The 20249-nt window shown below is 40.4% G+C and overlaps 1 protein-coding gene across 1 annotated transcript in view; it reads left to right on the top strand.

Annotated features, from left to right (window-relative positions):
- The window catches only part of RAPGEF4 (Rap guanine nucleotide exchange factor 4), a 228390-nt gene extending 209912 nt beyond the window's left edge, over positions 1–18478 (top strand). Inside the window, exons 26-31 of the mRNA XM_026647574.1 lie at positions 1588–1678; positions 3911–3961; positions 4529–4616; positions 4979–5043; positions 15357–15411; positions 17303–18478. Coding sequence (XP_026503359.1) covers positions 1588–1678; positions 3911–3961; positions 4529–4616; positions 4979–5043; positions 15357–15411; positions 17303–17430 — 478 coding nt within the window. The 3' untranslated portion in view covers positions 17431–18478. The remainder of the gene's footprint in view (positions 1–1587; positions 1679–3910; positions 3962–4528; positions 4617–4978; positions 5044–15356; positions 15412–17302) is intronic.
- Positions 18479–20249: the final 1771 nt, after the last annotated feature.

Consider the following 20249-nt stretch of genomic DNA (forward strand, 5'->3'; position numbering starts at 1 on the left):
TCTCTCCATATGCACACTCACAAAACATTCCCTTATTTCAGACAAAGGGTAGTTGTAAATTGCAAGTTGCAGCTTCCTTAAATAAGCCCATACTACGCTTGAACACTAGTATTTTAATATTTATTATTTCTACAGAACCCAGATTTATGCTTGGTGTCTCCCAGAACAAGTAAAGACATGTTACCATCATCAAAGCAACATATGAGGGAAATAATTTTGGCAGCAGCATTGGAAGGTTGGAGGGTGGTAAGGTTGTTAACAAGAAGGCCCGAGAGCAGAAGAGGTCTCAGTAATTAGTAGATGATTAGGTTGTGGACAAGTGATTTGACCATCAGGAAAAAAAAGAAAAAGGTGTGTTTTTTTAAATGTTGTGAAGGAAAAGCTACAGAATGTGGCTATGGCTTGGACGTGAGGGGAAACCGAGCCAAGTTAATCCCCAAGGCTACAAACCTGGGTGACGGGATTATGGTAACACTGTTCACTGGTATAGTATTGGGAGGAGAGATAGTTTTCGGAGGCGAGACTATGAGCTCACTCTTAGTCATGCTGAGTTTAAGGTAAAGATACAAGATGAGATATCGGAGAGAGGATAAAATATTCAAGATTGAACTTCTGTAGATAGAGCTGAAGTAGAGAATTATATTTGAGAATCACAGTTTGAATCTCTTGCTTTTATAGTTTCCTTAATATCTTACCACCCAACCTTTGCAAGTCAAATAGCAAAAGAAGCATAGGCCTAAAGATTTCTACTTTGGGCAATTATAGTAACAAACATAGCAAATCATTTGCAAAGATATGCCATATCAGATATTCTGTAACATGCAGTTATATCCTTCAGTCTCTCCTCAGCACTAATGAAGGAGCACTCTTGTATTGGAGGTTAGGGCAGATTTAGCGCACCTAGTATGTGGGGTCTTCAGCGATGGATATGTTGTAAAGGGTCTTTATAATGATGAAGATGACAACTGGCACTTATTTAATTGAAAGATCCCAAAGAGTTCAAGAAACCCGCACAAACTGATTACAGACTATGTATACAGGGGTCACTGAAACACAGCCATCTCTGGTCATCTGCCCCTTGAATCTGGAGTAAGACTCTTCTGGGGTGTAGACAACCTGCCAGCCCACCAAGTTCTGCAGCAATAGGAGTGTAAACCATGCTTCTCCCAGTGTTTTTAGCATTCCTTGGGCCTTAACTTAGTCTAGTGTCAAGAGATAGTGCACTGGTGGGAGGGAAAGGTGTTAAAAGGCCATGGATTCCCGTATGCCAAAGATGACATCAGATAAGAGGAAAACTGGTGGCCAATTTTGAGGCGTGAGGGGAGAGAAGCTTCCAGGTGAATTTGATCAGTATGGATACAATTATCCTGGGTTTACCAAGCTTCTCATTATGCTTTGAGTTTGAGGTTCAAACAAAACTCAGGGGGAGAGGTGTTGCAAAATGATGTCTCAAGCCCACTGGTAAGGTTTGCCAGAATGTAATCAAACTCAAACCAAAGGCTTCTAGTCCACTCTCTTCAGGACCTCAGTTTTACTTCTCTCTGATTATATGCATAACATTAAAAGTCTGGACCTCTTGTATTTCAGCTGTAAGGAATACAAAAATCTTAATTCCTTTTTCGCTATTATCATGGGACTGAGTAATGTTGCTGTGAGCCGCCTTTCACTAACATGGGAGGTAAGTGATAGCTACAGTCTAGTTCCGAGACCTTTGATTGTATTTCTGCTTTTAGTAAGCAACAACATCCATCCATGTTATTTCTAGAATTAGGGTTGAGAGGGAGGCATGCCATTCTTCAAGACAGTAATTCAGCTCCTGAGAGGAGAGGTTACTACTGTAGGCTAAAAGCTTGGAGACATCCCACACCATTAATGAGCATTTGTGTAGCACAATACTGAGCTGCTGTGTTGTGTTTTATTTTACAAAAAAGGAGGTGAAGAGGGAGGCAAAATCATTGTGGGAAGCAAGGTGAAATTACATTTCATGGGCCAAATTCTCCTTTACCCCAGTGTAGCCCTGCTCCAAAAATTCTGAAAGATTTTTCATGAAATTTTTTTGCAAAACATTTTCATCAAAATTTCCATTTTTATAAAAATGTTGACCTATATATGCTGGTTGAAAACAGAAAATGTTTGCACATTTTTTGGATATTTCTGTGAACATTTTTCATGAAAAATAGAAAAATGTTTGGCCAGGTTGCTGTGATATGTCAGTGATATGTTACTGGTGTAACTGAAACCAAAATATGACCTATTGCATTTAACACGTTTCTAAAATCTGGCCTGAAAATGGGGATTCGAGGTACCATCAGAAGGCAGCAGTTTACAAAAAGACCTCAACCTGAAATCTAAATGTACACCTGCAATTTGCAGCCAGAGAAGCCTATATTGATTTTTCTAATACCAGCATAAACCTTCTCACAATTAACACTGAAGGCATGAATTTGAAGGCTAATTTCTAAATAAATGGCCCTTTATTTCTAGCTACTAAGATTGGGGGTTAAAAGAGGGCAGGAGTTCTAAGCAGACAAGAGGTGGAATTTAAATTATTTACTGTGTACAACAAACTGGAATTTACAATAGATATGGGGATTGAGCTGGAAGGGGGGGGAAATTTGTAAGTGGAAGAGGTATGATACTGTATTCAGATAAATGTTTTCACATTCTTTGGTCAGCAGAGCAGTCAGGTTATCAAAGCATAATCTAAGAGTATCTCTGCTGGTTTTTCCAGGATATATACAGTGAACATAATTAAAAATACATATTTAGGACCCGATTTTTACTATTGTTCATATGCAGGTATGTCAGTCTCACACACAAATCAGGTATTTGCAGGTGCATATGGCCACTTCATTCACTAATACCTAATTTGTATGCGTATAGAAAATAGGCACACAATTGTTCATGTCCATCATTAGAAATGAGGCCCTTGCTGTGGTACTCTATCTTCCTATAACATGCCTATTAAATAGAGGGAAAACTTTGCTGCAGAATTGACTTTAAGGAAATATTTCTTTATTGCTTATGATGCCCGCTAAATGTTGTAATGTGATTTGATCAGAAAATATATTCAAATTTGTAATGCAAATTAGAAAGCTGACATGTTTCAATTTGATATATGAAAGTTACTGTGATCTTTGAAGCTGTCTTTTTCACATACCAGTATCCAGTTCCAGTAAATTTGCTCAACATTTCTAGTATAATATGAGATAGAAAGCAACTATTTAATAATGTTCCACCATATCCTTTGTTCACTGTAGGCATAGCTGACAAAAGTTCATTTTCAGTGTCTATTGTGAACTGAAAAGTTATTAATTAACTTAAACCCAAACAAATGAACACTGACCCTTGGATGCCAGGCGAATCAAGGATTTGTGTAATAGCTGATGATACATTTGCCTTAACGATATCTCCTGGAAATGCCCAGGTGTGGTTTGACTGACTTGTGAATATTCCAAAAGTCACGTATGTGAATGATCCAGTTGAAATAATACTGCCCAAGGTATTTTTGTGAATTGTTTTGGTTCAAACAGGCTGTCATTAAGGATGGGCCTGAATTGGAACACTGAATTAAACTTTCATTTCCACTTTGGATCCAGATATGAATGTGAATTACTTGGCTGCAGCATGTCACTGTAATGGGCCAATTCAACATCTGAATCTGAACATCTCAAACTAGGTAACTTCAGGACTGGATCCAAATCAGGATCCAGGTTTTGTAGCTCAGTCCCATCTCTATTTATAATCTGGTTGCTAGGAGACGTGCTGTATTTTACATTACCACATTGTTCCAAAAGGAACAGTTTTTCCTGCTTTATGGATGTTTACAAGAAACATATACAGTTAAATGATTATACTGAATGCAGATTGAATTTAACACAGTTTTCTGTTGTTTTCGTTTTATTAACAGAAACTTCCAAGCAAGTTCAAGAAGATCTATGCAGAGTTTGAAAGCTTGATGGTAAATGGCAATAGATCCTTTATTCTGTGCACAATCTGTACTAATTCAGTTTCTGAGTAACTGATTTGAATTCCTCGATTCAGAACATTTTATATGTCCTTGTTTGAATTTAAGAAGTTTATGATCCCATTTTAGTGCTGCTAAAATAAGCATGTATGACTAATAAATTATACTCTTAGGAACTTACTCTGACAGAATTTATGTACCACTTAAGGTCAATCTGGGAAACTCCGAAAAGCTTTATAACATGTTTTCCCATTGTACATATGGGAAATTATATTTTCTAACATGGATTTTTTTTTATTCCGGTGTCTGCAAATCCATTAGAGGGAGGAAAAATGTGATGTTTCTATTCAAATAAGCTCTTTTGTAATCACACTTATATCTTGTCATTTGATAGGAAAACTGTTAAATTTAATAAAAGCTGTCCTTGTTTTGAAGCTGCACTTTTTAAAGCTGCAAGACAAAGTAATTACATTTAATAAACACCATAGCTTTTAAATGAAGCTATACAGTGTCTGCTTTTTGATCCGTGTTAATAATTGTCTGATCTCTTCTTTTTTTAAGGATCCATCAAGAAACCATAGGGCCTACAGGCTTACTGTAGCTAAACTGGACCCTCCCATAATTCCCTTCATGCCCTTACTTATAAAAGGTAATCTAGAAAATCTACCAGCCTTATTCATGTGAAAGTTAGTTGTCAGATATTTGAAGAGTGAAAGGCAGTAAGAGAAAGTAAAATTCAATCTCAGTGGAAGGTGCAATCCTCTTTTCCATTAAAAAAAAATCATGACATGGAGATAGGTGAAAGAGTTTTCAGTAAATCTGAATGTCAGACTCCAATTGCACTAGCCTCAGTGAGAAATCTTTCAAAGTTTCACTCTAATAAAAGGAGCATGCTTTTTAACAATTAAATGGTATGATTGTTGTAACTGAAGAGATAGAGATACAGTGCTGTGCTGTTTTGTATGTCATGATTCAATTATCTATAAGACTATTGCATTTATTTCTATGCAGACATGACGTTTACTCATGAGGGGAACAAGACATTCATTGACAATCTAGTAAACTTTGAAAAAATGGTACGTACAGTATGTTCTCAGCTATGGTTGTATGTTGAGATTTACAGTGGTGCAAAAGAGAACTGATGGTTTTATATCAGAGATTTCTAGGTACAAAATAGGCACACAAACGTCATTTTCTTCTGAAACTGAGTTGCATTGTTGGCACTTTGAGGGCAAATTTCCAGGCTTGGTAGCTCTCCTTCCTGTTGGAAGGGAAATCAATGACACAAAGTCAGGGTTATGTTCCAGTGTAATTTATGTATGAACAATTGTAAACAAGTTCTGTTTACCTAGAAAAGAAGTGGCAACAACTGCACGCAGGCAATTTCCTTTTGCAGAAATCTCAACTAAGAGACATCTTCCTGCTACTGAGAAGTGGGGGTTTTGTCATTGTCCGTATTGGTTACTCAGGGTATGTCTTCACTTCAGAGTTAACTCAGATGATCAAGCCTAGCCCTAGTGTAAGCCACCACAGGGCAAGGCCCTACCCAAGTTACTGTGTCCTCCTCTTTGCTGCACTCAGCCATGTGTGCTGCTAGGACTAGTGGGAGCATATTCCATGGTTCTTTGTGCTGCAATAAGCTGAACCACTCTGATTCTTCCCAGTGAATTGTGGGAGAACTTGTCTGCCCTTCAAGCACTTGGGGGAATTGTGGGAAGGCCTATCAGCATGTGAGTGATTAGCCTGTGTGCTCACTGCACTGTGGGCAGATTATCAACCCAACTGAATGCATCACTCAGATTTTAGCCTACAGCCCCAGACAAGCCAACTAGCCTGGCTTAAAATCACCACCAAATTCAGGTGAGAGGTTCTTTTTGGGGTGGAGAAGGCGTAGGGGCAATGCCCATGTAGCAGCCTGAGTTAGTTCTACAGTGAAGGCATACCCTAACTGCATATAAGCACTCTCTGTTCCCTTCTTCTGCCTCAGCCCCGAGCGTTCTTCCTGGGAAAGAACTGTTTGACCAGGACTTCATGGTTTAATTAGGTGGGCATAGGTGCTAGCTCTCCTTTCTGACGTTGTTGTGCAATACACAGGAACCTCAGACAGGTTTGCCTGGAGTTGGCTTCTGGTCAGTCCCCAGTCTGACAAAAGAAAGTGCTTAATCCCTTTAGTGATAATCTGGGTGTGGTTACTGAATGGTATCTCTAGGTCTAGGCCATCCAGTTAATTCTTGCTATGCACGGTTTCATACTGAATGCTTATATATTGATGACTCATAACGTGCATAACATTAACACCTTCTGCCGTGACGATATATACCGTCTTTCCCCGAAAGTAAGACATCCCCCAAAAATAAGACCTACTTCCAGTTTTGCCTCTCGCTGTAATATAAGACATCTCCCCGAAAATAAGACCTCCCCGATAATAAGGCCACCCTGGAATATAAGGCCCCGAAGCTACCGTAAGGCGTCTGACTCCTCTGGACTGTAGCGGCGGGCGCCGCCGCGCAGCTCACTGATTGGCCGCAACAATAAATGTGTACCGTATTCTTCTTCATGGAAAAATAAGACCTCCCCTGAAAATAAGACCTAGCGCATCTTTGGGAGCAAAAATTAATATAAGACACTGTCTTATTTTCGGGGAAACAGGGTATATTTGTGGTGTTAATTATTGTAACAGTGAATCAGGACAGCATTCAGATTTTGTGTGTGTATGTGTGTACGTTGGCTGCCTATTGCTATAATATACAGTTGTCGATTCCAAATGGACGACTGACTTCATACCATTTTTTGTCTCAAGACTTATAGAGTCTGCCAGCCATAAGAAGGAATTTTTCAAACGTGTATCTCCACAACCTGGTTTTATTATTAGTAGCAGAAGATTTTAGAGGTAGTTTTATACAGCAATACAGTGTTACCCCTTTTGACCCAAGCAGTTATCCAATATTTAGGGTCTTGTGGATTGTTTCCGACAGGAGGGGAAATAGATGATGAAGTAACATATTTCTTTGATGTAGTTCTGTTCCCCTGAACACAGTAAGAATCAAACAGGAAACAGTTTGTGTGCTCACAGTTCCAAGCCTCTTCTTCAGCCCACACTGTACCCAAAAGTGCTCTCTCTTGGGGTATGTCTACACTACAGCTGGGAGCGTGCTTCCCAGTGCGGGTAGACAGACACATGCTAGCTCTGCTTGAGCTAATGTGCTAAGAGTAGCAGTGTTGTCGGGGTAGCAGGGTGGCAGCTTGGGCTAGCTGCCCACATATGTACCTCAGGGGGCTGGCCCCGGTGGGTTTGTACTCAGGCAGCTAGCCCTGGCTACACTGCTGCTTTTCGTGCACTCACTCAAGCAGAGCTAGCATGTGTCTATCTACCTGTGCTGGGGAGCAGGCTGCCATCTGCAGCTTAGACATACCCTCAGGGTCATGTTACAAGCACTTCTCTGGGTGTCTCTGGGGCTTCCTTGCTGCTTTCTCTGTCTGCTTCTGTAGTGTTTCTGATGCTTCTTTCCACACACACAGCTCTCTCAAGCAATATGCAGCCTCCAGTCAAAGCTCTCCCACATATCTCAGTTCACTGGCCTGGCATGTAGCCTATGTTTTGGCCTCCTGAGTACAATCCTGTGGGAGACCCCAGGTACGTACTCTGGCAGTTAGGCCCTCCCACCGCTCACATGGCTGCGGTTACTCATTTTTAGCATGCTAGTTCGATCCGAGTTAGTGTGGGAATTTCTCCTTAGGCTGGAAATTACAGTGTGGACGTACCCACAGTGAAAGTAGTAAGATCTTGAGGGGGAAAGAAGGACAGATTAGGAAGGTAGGGAGAAAGCATGGGGAAGAGAGAACATATGAAGAAAGACAAGAAGAGGACACAGAGAGAGAAGGAGACAAGACATTGGGAAAGGAAGGAGAAAAAATTTTAATAGATGGGAGAGAGAGCAGGTTAGTGCAAAGCTATAAAAGGCACCTGGTGAACAGGGAATATCCACAGTAGGAAAAAAGGTGATTTTTTTTTTTTTTTTTAGCATGTGCTAGCTAACACACTGTAAAATCCTAGTGTGGACAAGGCAGTTTGTAGTTTTTACATGTGTTATCAGGTCAAGATAAATAAATGGGGGAGGGAGACTATTGTTTATCTCAGTCTTTTAACTCATGTTACAACTACAACTGCCTGGTCACGTGTTAATTACCATGTCTTAGCTAACACAGGCTAAAAAATACTTTTTTTTCCTAGTGAAGACAAGGCTATGCAGTCACATATTACTGGCTAAATTCTGCTGTAATTTACACTGGTATAAATTCTGAGCAACACCATTGTCAATATTCTGCTACTTTCATGTAGTTTTAGATAGAAACCAGAAAATAGGCAGTGGGAGATTTTCTCCAGGAGCCATATCTAGCGATTTGTCATTTCTAGCTATATAATTAACTCTAGTTGCTTCTGATGGTTAAGAATGATTGATCTGTCCTGAATTTCTTCATCCTTTGGAAAACAGTTTCTTTTGATCCATCCTGATTAGGAGATTTTAACTTTTGTTGTGCTTACAAATAAAAATCTCTTGATGATCCCTACTGAAATCTTTGTTTAATTCCAAAAAGGGATGTTCTTCTGCTTCTGGCGTAACTACAGCGCTATGTCTGAATTCTCACCAAAGAGTTTCAGTCCCAACAGCTGATAGGTTACCGACAACTGTCTGCTTGTAATTGGCCACCCAGACTGGAAATAGCATAATAAATGACATCCTTCCAACCAACACAGCTTTCTTATTCACTCTCATCTCTGTTTAATGTTTCAACTGTATTTTTAAAAAGACTGACACTTTTTCAGACTTGTGAGAACTCTTTCATCCATTATTTTCTCACAAGTCTAAAGTACTAAATCACAGCCTGCTCTTTGTGCGTCCTTCTAATACCGTTATGGGAAGCTGGGAGGGGGCAGCAGATAGCAGGAGTTGGCCCCTGGGTTTATGGGGCCATGATCAATATTTTTGTCAGTAATTAGATGTTTGAATTATTAGCATAACAGTAGCATTACTAGTGCCTTATAGGCTTTGTCTTCACTGCCAAAAAGTTCTATTTTTACAGTAACTACCATGTGTTTGCTATCTTGCTGAAAATCCTAGCGGAGAAAAGTGCTGTGTAGCTAGACGAAGTCAATATTGTACCCTCTACCCAGATTTGATCTCACCTAACTACATTGCAGTAAAAGCTGTCTGTGCCTTATCTCCACTAGGAGTTTTACATAACATGCATTAGCTATCGTACTGTAAAAACGCACCTTTTTTGGCAGTGAAGACAAAGTCATAATTATCAGGGGGGAACTAGCTTGCGAAGTTGTAGAAGTACTGCTGTTGCAAGGTTGAGAACATACAATTTGGGAGCTGCAGGAAGGTAAAGCAATAGTGAAGAGGACTGTAGTAGACCACAAATGCAACAATTAGGCACCTCACACAAGTTTATCTCTCAACTCCAGAAACAAGCCTCTACCCTTTGAGGCAAAGGAGAAGTCCCATAGCTGTTAGTAGTAGTAGTAGTAGTTCCTGTTTACTCCCTGTGGGATAGCCACTAGAGGGCAACATGCAACCTACAAAGCCAGTACATAACAGTATATTACATACAAGTTGTACTGCTTTTGTACCTGCCAATTTTTAAACAGTTTCACGGGTTTTTTAAATAGATGGGATATGCTAGGCAGGCCCTTTTCTAGAATGGTTGTTCTGTGGGAGGCGCCAGGGGCTGGCTCTCCATGTGGAGATGCTATATTCCATACCACATTTGTGTCCCCAAATGAATTCAATACATACATGGTCTTTATCTTTTCCCTTACGGTTCATTTGAAAGTCATTATTTACCACCCTTTCCTCCCATTCCCTCTATAACCCGAGTACATGTGGCTGTCATTGCAGCATCATGTCTTCATAAGGGAAGGCAGGGGATGCACTTCCTTTGGAGATTATGTCAACACTATTCCTTAAATCATCTGGCAGTGTGATCAGAGATCAATTTACCTGGCAGCCTCTGCACTCTCTGCTTACCAGTAGTGGCACCTGCAGAGGGAATAGAAGTTGCAAGGTGGCTCTGAAACCAAGAGCCCACCTTCCTATGGCACCACAAGACAGTACCATCAGGCTACAAAGCTGGTCACTGGTTCTTCTTTTATTGAGTCTCTTCATCCTTGAGGTGTGAAATGAGGATTAGAGAATTTGTGCATATTGGTTTTCAGGTTTTGTGGTTATGAACAAAAGGGATTTCACATTCTGATCCTTATGCAAAAAAAGGGTAAACATTCTTTCATTTTTGGAACATAAAGATTATGCAGAAAGTGTGTGACTAAAGCCCCTGGTAGTTTTCTATGGCATATATGAATATTTATAACATTTAGAAGCCTAGACTAGGAATGGATTAGCAGATAATGTGCTGGCCTGCTGCCACTCTTCTAGGCAGCATAAAACTTGAAACGGTATTGTTGTGTGTATATATAGCATGCTGATAGTAGCAGTTGCTATTGTGTTACATGGTTGGTTCTATTTCAGATGGCTCCATATTTAGGTTTATATGGCTTTTCAATAATGGCCTTTCGTAGCATAGGTAGTAAACAGAGGCTAATTTTTGGAGATATTAACCTGAGGCAATCCCAATATGAAGAAAAGTTTAAGGTGCTAACAATTGAACTTCTGTGTTAATCAGGGGCGGCTCTAGGCACCAGCAAAGCAAGCATGTGCTTGGGGCAGCCCATTTGCAGGGGTGGCACGGATCCAGCCTGGGAGCTGAGAACCAACAGGGGGCCCTGGGAGCTGTAGTTTCTTGGTTAGCTCCCTGCCTATAGAGCCAGCCCTGGAGCAGGGAAAGAACTACATTTCCCAGCATTCCCTTGGCCACTACCAACAGGAAAGAGGGGGAGGGAGGGAGGAAGCTGAGACCTCATGCTGCAGCCTGCTGTGAATGGAGAGCTGCCCTGGGAAGGGTAGGGATACCATATATTAACATTCAAAAAATAGGACACTCCAAGGGGAGGGAGGGTAGCCCCACCCTGCCCCCATCCACTCCCTCCAACTGCCCCCCACAGAAACCCCAATCCATCCAACCCCCCTGCTCCCTGTCCCCTGATCACCCCCTCCCGGGACCCCTGCCCCAACTGCCCCCCCAGGACCCCACCCCCTATCTAAGCCCCAATGGTCCTTGTCCCCTGATTGCCCCCTCCTGGGACCCCACCTCCTATCTAAGCCTCCCTTCTCCTTGTCCCCAACTGCCCCCTCCTGAGGCCCCCCCCCAACTTCCCCCCTAGGACCCCACCCCCTACCTGTCCCCTGACAACCCCCTGGGACTCCCATGCCTATCCAACCGCTGCCTGTCCCCCGACTGCCCCCCCGAACCCCTGACCCATCTAACCCCCCCTTCTCCCTGCCCCTGACTGCCCCCCCGAACCTCCGCCCCATCCAACCCCCCCTGCTCCCTGTCCCTTGACTGCCCCCCCGGAACCCCCTACCCCTTCTCCAACCCCCCAGCCCCCTTACCGTGCCACTCAGACCAGCTTGTCTGGCTTCACGCAGCGCCAGACATGCCGCTGCATACATGCTGCCGTGCTCCCCTGCGGAGCCACAGCCCCCTCCCCCCCAAGCACCTGCCTTCCAGATTTGAACACCTCAAAATTCAGGAGTGCTCAAGCTCAGTTTGGGCGGCTGTTACTTCATTTCTCCCAAATCAAATACACTGCTCCACTGTAACTTGCTATAGAAAAAGTAGGATAAAATTGAGCAAGAAATGCTTCCCAGTGGTTATTAGGACTGGAATTGCTATTTTCAACAGCCATTGCCTTTTAAAAGGAAGACTGAGGAATTTGCCAATGCAATATCACTTAGAAAGAAAGAGTGGAACAAAAGAATAATAAAGGCACCTCAACTTTTCCTCATTTATGTAGGACAGTCTTATAATATGCATCCAGATATCCTCCAATCACACAAGCTGAAAATCGTTCCACTTTACTGCAGTTCTGTAACCATATGGGAACCAATCCTGTCTGTGTTCTGTGCACACCTAAAATTCCTGCTGAATGACCCGTCCTGGGAGCAAGTTACCAGTGACCCAGGGCTGCGGTGGAAGGAGGGTGCAGGTGGGGGGGGCCGGGGAGAGCCCAGGGCTGGGGCAGCAGGGGGGTGCGGGTGGTGGTGGGGAGCCCAGGGCTGGGGCGGCGGGGGGTGCAGCGAGGAGCCCAGGGCTGGACGGAGGGCAGCCAAAATTATTTTTGCTTGGGGCGGCAAAAAACCTAGAGCCGGCCCTGGTGTTAATGTTTGCTCAGTAATACAACCCTTCATCTACATGTAGTAAAACTCCACTATTAATGGATCAAAAGAAGAGAATCCACCACATTTGCAAGGCACTGGTAAAATAAATCTAGTTTTTCTTTATGAGCCAGTGATATGTCCAACTCACACCTTTTGTGTCAATACGTGTAAAGTGTACAGGACATACAAAGAGCCATGTGAATGGGGCTTTTTGTAGGATGTATGGTGTGCTTCTGGGGTCATCTCATTGGGTTGAAGCAACATATTCTGCTGTGTTAACTCCCACTTCCAAAATCCTTGCTGTTGCATCACTGCCTGCATCCTTCTGAATGAAAAGGATTGGATGAGACTATCTTTAGAGCCATGCAACACCGCTCCTTAAAATGGAATCCTTCAGACAGTTCAGTGAGAGAAGATACTCCTATCCCAACAAGAGGCTAAATGCACAACTTCCATTTTCCTAATTTTGAATAGTCCATAAAGGGAGAAGCTTAGAGTTAGAACTTTTGGAAGCTCATACTCCTGATTTCTTTCATCTTTCTGAACTGCACACAATAGACTTGTCCTGATCCCAAATGTTACTCCAATATACAGAACATCCCCAAAATAAAGAAAATACATGGGGTGAAAAAGTTTCAGTGATGCTTGTCTCTTACCGCAAGGTAAGATTCTCAACCATAAAACTGGATCCAAAACTAATCAAACATTGGAGAAGTTTGAATATAGCTCTAGATCCAAACTTCATGGTTCAGTTCAAATTTTTTGTGACGTGAGGCCTAAGACACTGAAGATTTGTAAGTACAGAAAGATAAGGCTGCATGTTTCCAACAAACACCCAGCAATATACAGGTCATGCAACTTTAACCATCATCTTGAAAGACAGAACTTTCTGAAGTGCCTCCCCTAAAAGAAGTAATTCTGGAAGCTGCATCAAGGCATTAGTCAGCCAACCTTGTTCAATGCTATGATACCTCTCCTGGAAGTACTTATTTTAAGGGAGTATTTCCTGAAATAGTATGATCAAAATAGCAACACCACTAGTAAATGTGTTAGCCAAAACTACGTGGCTTCCACAGAAGTATGTAACATATCTGTTTCCAGAGCATACTCAAGTGTTTTCCAGTTTGATTAGGCTAGACTTCCAGGCTTGATCCTACAAGGCACTGTGCACTCTGGGCTGATCCAGCACAACTCTTAGATATGTCTTTATCATTAAGTATCTGAGTAGCCCTAGTGAAGTCAGTTGGATTACTCATGTGCTTAATGTTAAGAACATGCAAGAGAATTTGCAGGATTGGAGCCTTAGATTGTAAACTCTTAAAGTAGAACACCATGCACACCTGTAATACTAGACAAGTAATAATAATGATTTGGAGAAGTGTAAACAGAACTAAGGTAAAAAAATTATTTTTACTTGAGGGCTTTTTATCTATTTAATTTTGCATCTGTTTATTTAGAGAGTATAAAAAATAATCCTTGGTCCATATGCCCCAAAATGTTGGCAAAGTTGTGATGTACACTCAGGCACCTCTTGGGCACTATCACAGGCTAGTTACATATTGTGTAGGTATTAGATTTCTCGTGCTGATCAACAATCATGCCACTCTTGGAATACTTTACATGCTGCATTAAAATGTCTGAGATTACTCCATTCACGTGTATGAAAAATGTCAGTTACAAGCCTGTTCTGAGGTAGTGCTTACTATTTTCCTCTGAGCTGTTGGATTAAGAGCTATTTTATTTTCACATAAAAGCCTAATCTGTGGATTTCTTTTGCGAGGCATCTAAATTTAACCAGACAATTCTCTCACTACTCATTTTCTTGATCATCTTAATTTCCAGTGTATGTAAAACAGCCTGTTGAGAATATGCTGTGAAAGTATGTTAACATATAACTATTAGAATATGTTTTAACATGTTAAATGTGTTGGAACACATGTGAACAAACTTCAGATTTCTTGTAGCAATAGCAATTTTGCCATTGGAAACTTTTTTCCTACTTCTTTTTCTTAATTTAAATAAGTAAATTAAACCACAAGCTTTCATGCCTAACTCAAACTCCCCAACTATGGAAATTCAGATTTACTCCTGAAGTTGTAATTTAATTGATACTTTGCTCAGCCAGGAGAACATTATCTATCAGGTGACAATTGAGCCAGTGAGTTAAGTTTGGGGTTGTAGAATTAGATTTCAACTTCCTTGCTTTTTGTTTAATCAGCAGCAGTTCTGCTCTGAAACATTACTGTAAAATGGCACTTCTTCCTTATCAGAGCTACCCCCCATGTTTATTGAGTCATTGTGGCTTACTTTAGGGACTGCAATAATTTTTTACTACATTTTACTCTTCTTTCCACTGCAAAGCAAACACATTTAGGAGGGACTGAGTTGGATTCTGTTCCTTCCTGTGAATTATCAACAAAAGTTTCAACTCCAGCTGTAGAAAAAGAAAAGAATCCAAGTTGAATTTGCAGGACTGGGTGAAATTTTGGCGCCATTGAAGTCAATGGCAAAACTCCTCTTGACTTCAGTAGGGCCAGGTTTCCACCCATCAGCTTTTTAATTATAAACTGAGCACATTTCATCAGGAAATCAATAAACATGGATCCCCAGGATGCCATTTTTACAGCCACTTTTCAAAGCGGAGCTGCATTTTAACTCAAACCCATAATAAAATTTGAAATATCTTAAAGTGCTCAGTAATTTAATGGAATGTGCTCTAGAATGTCCTTGCTGTTAGGAACTAGTGATCTTAAAATTAAAGTTGAGTATTCGTGTGGAGAGGGTTTGGGATAACCCTTTTGTTTCGTGTGAAGATGGGAGCAAGGTTAAATATTAAAGGTACTGATTCTCACTTATACTAAGGCCCCTTTACATCACTTAGAAAATGGAAATCACATTTATGCCCACTTTGAGGCCCATGTAAATGAGAATCAGACCCAAAATGTCAGGGCAACGTTAAAATTCTGAACCTTTAACATCATTTGAATATGTTTTAATTGACTTTGTCAGTATCTTCAGACCTGTGCTTAGTTCAAATGATGAAATATGATGTTTGTTTTCTGTTTGCATCCTCCACCAAGAAGGACACTTAAAATACATTTTCTTTTCAGCGTATGATCGCCAACACTGTAAGGACAGTGAAATTTTGCCGAAGCCAATCTTTCAGTAAGTGTATTGCAATATGTGCATTGTCAGAATTATCATTGGTAATTCGAATGTTAAAAATGAGTTTGTTGTGGATGATAAAGACATACTGGATAATGCATTTTGAGGCTATTGTTTCAATAGTTTCACCATACTTTGTGGTCATGTACAATGACAGAGGTCTGAACAACCAGACTGGATAATTTCAGCCTCACTTTGCTAAAGAGCATCACTCAGTCTCTGATTTTCTTTTTAACACAGCAGCTTCCTATCCTTCTTCACAGAAAGCAGAATAAAAGAAACACGTATAATGGGATAGATTTTTTTCCATCCTAGCACCAGAATCTCATGTTGACTAAACTTTTCCTTTGTTCCAGCCAGCATCTCGATTGGACATCTCTCTTTTTTAATTTTGGGACATCTCTCTTTTTTAATTTTGATTTATCAGGCACTCTGAGACCTTCAGATATAAATGATTTAGAAATTAAAATATACTCTCATTATCTTCTAGATGTAAACACACACACATATCTTCAGTTAAAGTCCATGGACATATGCACATACATTGAGAATAAAGTAAACCCTTTAGTTTGCACACAGTGTAGATTCTGCATCATCTTCTTTTCTAAAAGAAAAGTGAACGTTTGTAAAGCACCTAGTGCATATTGCTGTGAAGCAGCAGTTACTCAGCTCTGAAGTCACCAGTCTATGGAACAATATATAGCAATACTTTAATAAATATTGCAGGGATGCATACAGTGCAATTACATTATATTGTATAACTAGAGTAAAAAGTGATTAAATTAAACACAAAAGACTTGATTCTCCCCTGGCTACCGTCTTGTGTGGTCATTTAGGGAATGTCTAGATAAATTGCTTTTAAAAATCAAGTTAACTAACTTGATTTAAAACAGCCCTTATACCTCATGTAGACACAGTTTAATGCCTTTACAATTGTGTTACCTGATCAAGTTGTAGCTTAGGCTCTGCCTATGGGTTTGTCTACACTGCAAGTGAAGGTGTGATGGTAGTGTGGGTAGGGGTACCCATGCTAACTTTAATCTAGCTATCATCTACCAACGTAGATGTGATGGCACAGGCTTCAGCAAAAGCTAGCCACCCTAGTACCTGGAGCCTGGATATGTACTCAGTTTCTAGCCCTTGCTGTAGCACATGCTGTCAGATTGTTCAAGATATTTAGGCATCTAAAGATGCAGATAAGCAGTTAGTGGGATCTTCAAAAGCATGTGAGCACCTAACTCCTGCTGAAACCAATCAGTTAGGTGGTAGTCACTTTTGAAAATCCCACTAGGTGCCTATCTCCATCTTGACAAATCTGGCCCAGGGAGCTTTTAGATTGTAAGCCAGTGACTGTCACTTATTATATGTTTTTACAACACCTAACAAAATGGGTCTGAAGCTGCTTGGCCACTAAACACCACCACCTTACAAATGTTAAATAATAATGAATTAAGGACTACATTGGTTCATAAAGGGCACCTAAAGCAATTTTACAGTTTTGGGCCAGTGTGAGCTCTCCTAGGTCAACAGTAGATATTACTAAACTGTTAAACTATACCAACTAGCTGTGTAATTATTACTATTGAGTATTAAGCTAGGTATAAAACTTCACCCAAGGGCCATCAATTTGAGAGAATGTAGCCAAGGACACCAGGAAGCAGAGTTATTCTATGGGAAAAATAATACAAGATAATAAAAATATAAAATACTCTGGGGAGAGTGAATTCAAGTGGAGGAGAATAGTGGAAGACAGATTTCTAAACATTTTATTTTTACTGCACCAATATCTGGTGTTTACTTATAGTAGAGTTCTGAAAAGAAGAGTTATATATTCTACTCAGGCTTTTGTTTGACCACGTGTACCAATCTTACATCATTTCTGTTTCTTCAGATCCTGACGCAGCTCTAACTAATAAGAACCATCAGGATGTACGGAGCTATGTACGACAATTAAATGTGATTGACAACCAGAGAACTTTATCACAGATGTCTCACCGACTAGAACCACGTCGAGCATAAACATTTAAAGTGACTACAAGAAATGATTTTTTTCCAGTCAAGGTCATCTATTAAGAACTCCACTTATTCTGCTACTGCATTGCCACTACAAAAATAAGCAAAAACATATTCTAAAATCCTAGGTAACGCACAATATACCAGCCCTCAGAGAAGTTTGACTAATGAAGAGTTTATACATTGTAACTGTGAGGGTGCACGTTGGGTACTGTTCATTCATTTTAAGGTGAGGCAAAATTCCTGTAACTAGTGAAAATAAAAACAAGAGATAAAATAGCTAGAAGAGCTGGTGAAAAGTGCACCAAAAACTCCGAATAGTTCTAAGGAATGTAGCAGTGTTTCTTTTCTCTAATTAAAAACACAATATTTTAAGATTTATTATCCAGTTTGAGGCTAAAATCTGCCATTAGTTTTGCATGTTCAGTTCACATTAACTTCAAACGGAGATGTATGTAAGAAACCAGTGGCAGAATTTGGGCCCAAGCTAGGTCCAATGGTATATTTCCAGGGTTTGGTATTCAGGGAGCTATTGGAAAAAAATGTTTACTTATTAAACACTACATGTATTAATAACAATTTCACACCTTAACCACATTTGCATACAACTGTAAAGCACTCTGGCCATTTAAGTTACCCTGGCAGGACTGAACTGCCATGTTTTGAATTATAAATAGATTAATATTTGTAATTTTACTTCTTTTGAGGTTTTCTTAAACAACCAACCAGGATTTTAGAAAATTTCAGTTTGAAGCAATGAGCTTCATAATATCAGTAGCATAAAGGTAGCAAGAGACTGGTTCCAAAAGAGCACAAAATGCACAAAGACAATATTTTCCGGGACATTATAACCTTAAATATCAGCTACAATTAGTTGTGGATTATTAAAACATACTTTCTGGGCTTAAACATTTACAAATATTTCAATTTTTAGCAATTGTTTTGCACTTTCAAATAGACTGTAAATAGAAAAGTTAATTCATCATGTTCTAGAGTATTTATTTGTTTATGTAATAGCTATTGTGCCAAAATAATTGCTTTTTATTTATTTTATTTAGCATGTAATTGAAGTACAGTTTTTCTGTCTTTATACTTAGTCTGCACTTTATGTGTAGGAATTGTGTAATGTATGTTTTCTGTAAATAACATGCAGTATCTTAATTAAATGTAATTGCTTAAAAAGATTTGTTCACTGTCTTTAACATCTGTTGTGTGTACTCCAATCTTCATTCCTGCATAAAAACAGATGTTGTTAGCAGGCTGGTGGAGTGAACTTCAATTGAACGTTGCTAGGTGTTGAACTGCAATGGGGTCCTCCCGTTTCTACACACAATGGTCAATTCTGTCCTCATTTAAACCTGTTCAGTCCCATCACCATCTTTGGGAGTTGAACAGCTTGAAAAGAGGCTTGTTTAGCTAATTTGTTTGGGGTTCCAGAGAAAACTCCCCCTCTGAATCAGCGTGAGGCTAGAAACCTTATAAATTTCAAGTATTCAGAAATAATCAAAAAATAAACAGTATCCCCGATAATGTCACGGCAAACCAGGTGGCTGAACTTTGTGACTTTGTCCTCACCCACAACTATTTCACATTTGGGGACAATATATACCTTCAAGTCAGCGGCACTGCTATGGGTACCCGAATAGCCCCACAGTATGCCAACATTTTTATGGCTGACTTAGAACAACCCTTCCTCAGCTCTTGTCCCCTAAAGCCCCTATTCTACTTGCGCTACATTGATGACATCTTCATCATCTGGACCCATGGAAAAGAAGCCCTTGAGGAATTCCACCATGATTTCAACAATTTCCATCCCACCATCAACCTCAGCCTGGACCAGTCCACACAAGAGATCCACTTCCTGGAAACTACAGTGCTAATAAGCGATGGTCACATAAACACCACCCTATACCAGAAACCTACTGACCGCTATACTTATCTACATGCCTCCAGCTTTCATCCAGACCACATCACATGATCCATTGTCTACAGCCAAGCTCTAAGATACAACCGCATTTGCTCCAGTCCCTCAGACAGAGACAATCACCTACAAGATCTCTATCAAGCATTCTTAAAACTACAATACCCACCTGCTAAAGTGAAGAAACAGATTGACAGAGCCAGAAGTCACCTATTACAGGACAGGCCCAAGAAAGTAACAGAACGTCACTAGCCATCACCTTCAGCCCCCAACTAAAACCTCTCCAGCGCATCATCAAGATCTACAACCTATCCTGAAGGACGATCCCTCACTCTCACAGATCTTGGGAGACAGGCCAGTCCTTGCTTACAGACAGTCCCCCAAACTGAAACAAATACTCACCAGCAACCACACAACAAAAACACTAACCCAGGAACCTATCCTTGCAACAAAGCCCCTTGCCAACTTTGTCCACATATCTATTCAAGGGACTTAATCACATCAGCCACACCATCAGGGGCTCGTTCACCTGCACATCTACCAATGTGATATATGACATCATGTACCAGCAATGCCCCTCTGGCATATACATTGGCCAAACCAGACAGTCTCTACACAAAAGAATAAATGGATACAAATCAGACGTCAAGAATTATAACATTCAAAAACCAGTCGGAGAACACTTCAACCTCCCTGGACCCTCAATTACAGACCGAAAAGTCGCAATTCTTCAACAAAAAAACTTCAAAAACAGACTCCAATGAGAAACTGCAGAACTGGAATTAATTTGCAAACTGGACACTATTAAATTAGGCTTGAATAAAGACTGTGAGTGGATGGGTCATTACACAAACTAAAAATATTTCCCCATGCTAATTTTTCCCCTACTGTTACTAACACCTTC

The sequence above is a fragment of the Terrapene carolina genome, unplaced genomic scaffold (assembly GCF_002925995.2).
Source record: "Terrapene carolina triunguis isolate 2854851 unplaced genomic scaffold, T_m_triunguis-2.0 Scaffold62, whole genome shotgun sequence".
In the NCBI taxonomy this organism is placed as follows: Eukaryota; Metazoa; Chordata; order Testudines; family Emydidae; genus Terrapene; species Terrapene triunguis.